Genomic DNA, 7,907 nt, shown 5'->3' with positions numbered 1-7,907 from the left:
ACAATATCTTGGATATTTGGAATTTATAATAAAGGTGGTCTTTTAAATCAAAGGATGATTGCTATATTTTTTCCTCACATGGAGATCGATGCACAGATCGATGAGAGTGTGTGTGTGTGTGCCCTGCGACGGGTTGGCACTCTGTCCAGGGTGTATCCTGCCTTGATGCCCGATGACGCCTGAGATAGGCACCCCGTGACCCGAGGTAGTTCGGATAAGTGGTAGAAAATGAATGAATGTTACATTAAAATTGCATTAGTAAGAGTTATTCACTTTACTTACCAGTTTTGGAAGCTGGTCAGATCAGGCTAGATTTATAGTAGAGTCAGATTAATGGTTAAAATTAGATTTTAACTTACGCTCACCAGACACTTTATTAGGAATACCTGCTCATTCATTCAATTATCTGTCAACAATTCAATGCAGAAAATCATGCAAAAAGCTTGTGATCAAGAGCTTGTGATGTCTAACGTTTACAAAAATGTGATCTTAGTGACTATGGCATGTACCTGTACCTGCATGATGCCACATGATTGTTTAATGCATGAATGAGCGCTTTATGTACTTTATATATAAACCGTCATTCTATATTCATATTCATATCATCATTCATTGTATTGTATCCATATACAGTATTTTTTTATATTTCACCTATTACTGTCAGATTACATTTTATTTTTTAAAGTTTTAACTATTCGATTTCTATTCGATTTGTATTCCATTTGAGTCCATTTTTTAACACGGACATTCATAAAAGAGCATTTCACTTTAAATGTGTGTTATTGTGTATGTGACCAAAGGATTACAATTTTGACCAGGTGTGCAGGTGTTCCTATTAAACTGACCTGTTGAATGTCTTAAATGTACATGGGATTATTGTGTTTCTATGATCGAATGTGTAGTCACAGTGTGTTTTAATCCTGATTTACTGTGTAAGATGACATTGTGCTGCAATCTGGCAACCTTGACTTTGTCTGACTTTGGTTTTTTAAGAGCAGAGTTTCTCTGAGTGTGACTTCACTTCAGCACAAGCTTTTGTTCATACTGGAGAAACCACAGGAGGACTTTTTTTTGTCTTTTAGAATATTAGCTCTGTTTGCTACTACTAAGTTACTCTGTTGTTCTACTTAGTCCACAGTTTTGCTTCCAATGCTTACATTTGGCCAAGAAGTATAGATTGAGTGATCCAGACCACCACTGTTTGTTGTGGGTAAGACAAGTTTAATTTATACAATGTGAATGCTGTAATGTCAAGCTTACGTAAGGCTAGAGTGGAGAAAAACATCTGAACGGATCCTACTTATATGCTCATAATTTGCTTACACTTATTAATGAGAACTGAAAATCAACCCTGATTTCCAAACTTTTACAAAACAAAGAAAGAAAAAAACTATTACTGCAACTCCATAATTAACCTCAATGTATTTTCAAGCACCAAAAACATTTAAATACTAGAATTTACTACTGGAATTTATGGGTAGTTCATAGGGTTTTTATGTTTGCTCAGAGATTGTTATCATAAGAGGCCAAGGAAGTGTAACACAGCCGAAGCAGGTTGTGTGCCAAATCCGCAGACCATGTGAACCCAAGAAATCCCTTAACCTGTAAAGATGAAGCTTTGAATTAAAAGATGCAGAAATATTTGCATTCAAATAGCAGACTACAGTGTACAGCTCTACAGTACAGTACAAATCTAAAGAGCAGATAGTTAAAGTTTACTAAAAAACAGCTTCAGAAACCACAGACAAGATTAACCTGTGCTCAAGTTAAAAAAAAAGAACTGTGTAAGACAAATCAGAAACAGCTCATGACCTCAAGTACACCATCTGTGAAAACATGGTTGAAATGGAAAATTCTTCACCTTATTCGCCTGCTCCATGTACAAAAGCTGGACATTAAGGCAACAAAAGGGTTGTTTGATTTCATGTCAGCATGAGTTAGTATTAAAGCACACAAGAAGTATGAAAAATACCAACAGTAAAAAACATCGGTATTAGCTTTTATTTAAAATGACAGCAATAAAGTATGGTCAGAGCAATGAAGCCAAATGAAATCACCATCAAGCTTAAGTCCAAAACTGAAAATGTTGCCACCAAAATATTATCCAGGATTTATCCTGACAGTTCATCCCAAAGGTATGAGCTCCTGGTGAAGGGCAGCAAAGGAATAGCGCTTTACTCTTCCCATGTTTTTTTTTGGGAAAGACGATTCTTCATGTCACCAACAAAGCAAGCAGAGCATTACAGCGTACGCCCTTATCCAGAGCGACTTACACTTTTATCTCATTTTTTATACAAATGAGCAATTGAGTGTTAAGGGCCTTTCTCAGGGGCCCAGCACTGGCAGCTTGGTGGACCTGGGATCGAACTCACAACCTTCCACAGCCCAACACCTTAACCACTAGGCTACCACATCCCCCAAATGCAGAGCTACATAAGAGAAATGTAACTATTTTGGTGAAGATGCTAGGCTAACCCTAGATAAATATCTAATTATACTGCACATATAAGATTACCAAAAGCAAAATCTTTCAACGTTACCATGTATCGAGCGACAGAAAATCTGCATACAAAAAAAAAAAAATCACATAACCGCAAAGCACAATTGTTGAATCAATAATGAGAAACATGCACCTGAATTTCTAAATCTGTATAATTTGTTACTGCTGAAAGTGAGGGATCAAAGTACTTTCCTATAGTGTCCAGAATCTTAAATGTAGGAGACAAATTCTACATACATACATTACATAAACATGTACAGGGTGTGTAATCATGCATTTCTTATTTCCATTGATGAATCTCTCATAGCTCCATCATCTCAGGTTAAGAGTCTTGGTGTCATCTTTGATAGTACCCTTTCTTTCACCTCTCATGTAAATAATGTTACTCGGGCTGCATACTTTCACCTTCGAAATATCAATAGGCTTCGCTCCTTTCTCACGACCCAATCAACCACCACTCTTGTTCACAGTCTAGTAACCTCCCGGCTTGACTACTGTAATTCCCTTCTTATTGGGCTTCCTCACAAAACCCTTCATAAGCTGCGACTTGTTCAAAATTCTTCTGCCCGCATTATTACTCGTACTTCCTCTATCCATCATATTACACCTGTTCTGGAACAGCTTCACCGTCTTCCCATTATTTTTCGTATTAAGTATAAAATTCTTCTTCTAACATTTAAAGCTATCCACAATCTTGCACCTTCATATCTTCTTGATCTTCTTCATACTCCAAAACAAACTCGTACTCTTAGATCTTCTTCTTCCACTCTGTCCGTCTTGTAACTATGGTTAATAGAGCTTTCAGTTACTCTGCACCTCAGCTCTGGAACTCACTTCCATCTGAACTCCGTAATATTGATTCTCTTTCATTATTTAAATCTCAGCTTAAAACTCATCGGTTTAGTTTAGCTTATTCTACACCATAATTTGTACTGCTGGTCTAATTTGTATCGCAATGTAGCTACAGTATTCGATTCTGATCGTCTTTGTTGTTTTTTGTACGGTGACCTTGAGTGTTCAGAAAGGCGCCTTTAAATAAAATGTATTATTATTATTATTATTAATATTGTGCTCAGTAATTATGGGAACGAATCTGAAAAGTGGTTACTGAAGATAGATGAATAAGTACATGATAACATATTCTTTCAAAAAACGCTGTTCCAATTATTCAAGGATGCTGGCAAAACAAGCAGTGGTGGAATTTAACAAATAGATGAACACTGAACAGAACAATGATTAAACTTAGCTATTGCATACTAAGTACTGTATGTGTACACCTGACCATCACATCCCATATGTGGATCTTGTGGGTACAAAACACACACAATGTCTTTGTGTGCTGTACCATTACAGCTACTCTTCACTGGAACGAAAAGTCTCAAACAGTGTTTCATCGTGACAACGTCCCATGTGCACAAGACAAACTCCACGAAGACATGGTGTGTGAAGGTCGGAGTGCAAGAACTCGAGTGTCCTGCACAGAGCCCTGACTCTGACTCAACCCCACTGAACACCTTTGGGATGAACTGGAACACTGACTGAACCCCAGACCTCCTCTCTCTTACAACACAAACAGTGTGTAGGACCTCAGGTTGTAATAACAGCAACGTTTATTATAAAAGCGAAGAGGGAACTAAATTGGGAATGGGATGCTTATGATACAGAAATCCTTAGAGGCCATGCATTATTAGATATTTTTTCTATATTATCTATATATATATCTATATCTATCTATCTATCTATCTATCTATCTATCTATCTATCTATCTATATATTATAATAATAATTATATTATATTTCTTGTTTCATGATAGCAACTTCATCTTGTGGTAGCCTAGTGGTTAAGATGTTGGGTGTTAAGATGTTGGGCTACCAATCGGAAGGTTGTGAGTTCCCAAGTCCACCAAGCTGCCACTTTTGGGCCCTTGAGCAAGGCCCTTAACCCTGAATTGCTCAGTTGTATAAGAATGAGATAACGTAAGTCGCTCTGGATAAGGGCGTCTGCCAAATGCTGGAAATGTAAATGTAAAACATTTACTCATGATTTCTGCATGTACCCCATTTTTAATATGTAGTGAATTATTAAAACGTTAAAACTTAATTCTCATATATACCGTAAATTGTTTTGTATTCGTTTTGTTCGCGCATTTATCAGTAAGTTAATATTGTCTTTGACGATAAAGATGCAGACATCACAGCCTCCTTCTTAAGGGTCGAACACGTGTCCCCGATCAAAGTCAAAGCGAATGCGATCTTCTATGAACGTGTTCTTTTGCTGAGATCATAACAAAACAATTTTTTTTTTTAACAAGAAGAGATAACAAGAAAACAGATTAAAAAAAGTAATAACGCGTGGCGTCTTAGGACTTCCCTATCAGGATGCACATCAAATCAAATTTTATTTGTCACATACACATACATACAGAGTACAACATGCAGTAAAATGCTTTTTTCATCTGTCCGGTATTCAATGGAAAAAGGATAAAAATATAACCAGAAGGAGGTAGATAAATAAAAAAGTATAAACTATATAAATTATATGAAAATATATGTGAAAGAATATTGGCAGTACAAAATTAAAAATGATTTAGTGATTGTCCTTAAAGTGTTCATGTGCAGTGTGGTGTGGTATAAAGTGTCACTGTGCTGTGAAAGTCCAGAGTTAAAGTGTCATAGTGCAAAACCAAGGTCGTCCTGAACTAGATCCTGTGTGTTTTCTGGATTAAACTCTGAATGGCCTGCGGAAAGAAGCTTCTTCTCATTCTCTCTGTGTTTGCTTTCAAGAAGCGGAAGCGTTTCCCTGAACGCAACAAAGAAAAGAGTCCATTGTTGGGATGGCTGAGATCCTTTACAATCTTCCTGGCCCTGGTCCGGCACCGTGTGCTGTAGATGTCCTGCAGGTCAGGGAGCTCGGTGTGGATGGTACAGTACGTTCATCTGACCCCACCACCCTCTGGAGGGCTCGCCTGTCCTGCATGGTGCTGTTCCCCTAACCAGTGTTCATAAGCGTTCATAAATGTTTGGCCGTGATAGTGGTTTCCGGGGCATGAACGTATGGTGCTGTGACTCGTATTTGCAGCTTCCGTCCATTCATCCTTAGTTACTGCCTGATCAGGGTTCATAGCTGTGTGTGCCAGTTACATCACAAAATGAACTCCAGTATAAGGAACTGTCAAGAGTCGGAATTCTAACAACATTCTGACAGCACTGATATTTCTACCTCTAAGAAATATACCTCTATTTCTAAAATATTAGAGAGAACGACAGTCTAAGGCGCCATTGTAGGTTTAACCCCGAAAACAGGTGTAGAGAGGTGTTTTGTTTTACTTTACACACCTTTTTGTTTCTGAGTGTTTTCGTCATTATGGGCGGAGCCTACAATGTGAGCGACGCCCTGGAGTCATGTGACCTGCTCCAGCTGGACTAAACACCGAAACTTTCCCTGCTTCGTATCGGAGAAATCAAAACACCTTCTGAAGCGTGTGTGTGTGTTTGTTTTGTGTTGTGTTGGCTTTAACACCGTCCCTGGAGTGTGTAGTACAGCTTGTTTGTGGATACTGTTGAGGAAAAGACTCGAATCGACTGTTGGGTTGTGTTTTAGCTGCCGGATGCTTCTATTAAACAGGGTAAGGGTGTGGATCTCTGGGCTGAAAGTTACCCTTCAACATATTTCCTAAGAATGCTGTGGGTGTTTTTATGACTAAACAGTGTTTAGCTGTGTGGTTATTCTTATAAATAGGCTGTTTATAGAAATAAGCTGTTTAAAACATTTTTACACACACACACACACACACACACAAAAACACACACACAGACGCACATACACATAGACAGACGCATATAGACACACACACAAACACACACAGACGCACGCACACACAAACACACAGACGCACATCGACAGACGCATATAGACACACACACAGACGCACATCGACAGATGCACATAGACACACACACACACACAGATGCACACACACACATACACAGATGCACATAGACACACACAGAGACACACATACACACACGCACATACACATAGACACACACACACATATACACAAAAACACACACACAGACGCACATACACATAGACAGACGCATATAGACACACAAACACACAGATGCACACACAGACGCACATCGACAGACGCACATAGACACACACAGATGCACACACACACACACAGATGCACATAGACACACACACACATACACAGACACACACATACACAGACACACACACACACATATACACAAAAACACACACACAGACGCACATACACATAGACAGACGCATATAGACACACACAGACGCACACAGACGCACACACAGACGCACACACAGACGCACACACAGATGCACACACAAACACACACAGACGCACATCGACAGACGCACATCGACAGACGCACATAGACACATACACAGATGCACATAGACACACACACAGACGCACATAGACTCACACACACACAGAGACACACACACACAGAGACACACATACACATAGACACACACACACACAGATGCACATAGACACAAATACACACACATATACACATAGACACATGCACATAGACACAAACACACACACAGAGACACACACATATATATACACACACACACACACTGTGCTACTAGTTCTTAGACATCGTGAATCAGTATTGAAGTGTTGTTTACAAACATCACATCACATGACATTTGTAACATGTCATTGCAAAGTGTCCAAATTTGGACTAAAGAGTTATTTGTCTGTGCAGGTTGATAGACTTCGAGGCAGAGCTGGAACCTGGCACAGAGTCTAGAGAAGGCAGAGGAGAGACAATGCTCCAGGAGGAGACGGACACTCAGAAACGAGAAGCCTACAGCGTGTCTCGTCTACGAAGCTCCTCTATAGAGATTAGAGAGAAAGGCACAGAGTTTCTTAGAGAACAGCTGGATGCTGCGCAGAAGGTGGACAAATCATGTACATTTAAAGCTGACTGAAAACAGAGTTTGCTTCTTCTTTTTCTTACTCCACGGTTCAGTGCTGAACAAAGGAACAGAAGGATAAATATCAGGGAATTTTAAGTACTGAGTAGTCGATGTATTTCAGTAGTAAGAAACAATGTTTATACGTACTGTAGATGGACTAAATGGTTCTTCCATTTTCCTGTTGTTCCCGTGTTCAGCATTTAACAGCGTGAATTATGTGACAAGACGAGATCTCTAAGTGACTACGATCTGAATCAGAAGACATTCTGTCCAGGACAAAGCAGTTACTCAAGAGCAAATGAAACGAAACTCCTTTTCAAAACATATTACATTTGACTTGGAAAAAAGTAGTTTGTAAACTTGTAGCCACTTGTAGCGCCTTAAAACCGCCATAGCACTTTTTTCCCCCCATTAAATGAGTTTTAATGT

At 39.1% G+C, this 7,907-nt stretch overlaps 1 protein-coding gene across 5 annotated transcripts in view; it reads left to right on the top strand.

Annotated features, from left to right (window-relative positions):
* The first annotated feature begins 1,057 nt into the window (after positions 1–1,057).
* The window catches only part of rab3il1 (RAB3A interacting protein (rabin3)-like 1), a 15,051-nt gene continuing 8,201 nt past the window's right edge, over positions 1,058–7,907 (top strand). For 3 of the 5 annotated variants that reach the window (XR_009649458.1, XM_060886720.1, XM_060886717.1), the window contains exons 1-2: positions 5,905–6,126; positions 7,265–7,457. Coding sequence is in view for 4 of the 5 variants with exons in the window: in XM_060886720.1 (XP_060742703.1) it covers positions 7,329–7,457 (129 nt within the window). In the remaining variant the exon portion in view is untranslated. Of the gene's footprint in view, positions 1,211–5,887; positions 6,127–7,264; positions 7,458–7,907 lie in introns of those variants that run through there. The other 2 variants (XM_060886718.1, XM_060886719.1) reach the window with 2 other exon arrangements.

This window comes from Tachysurus vachellii, chromosome 14, assembly GCF_030014155.1.
Source record: "Tachysurus vachellii isolate PV-2020 chromosome 14, HZAU_Pvac_v1, whole genome shotgun sequence".
NCBI lineage: Eukaryota > Metazoa > Chordata > Actinopteri > Siluriformes > Bagridae > Tachysurus > Tachysurus vachellii.
The sequence above is the reverse complement of the archived record's forward strand: the minus strand, read 5'-3'. Positions and strand labels throughout refer to the sequence as shown.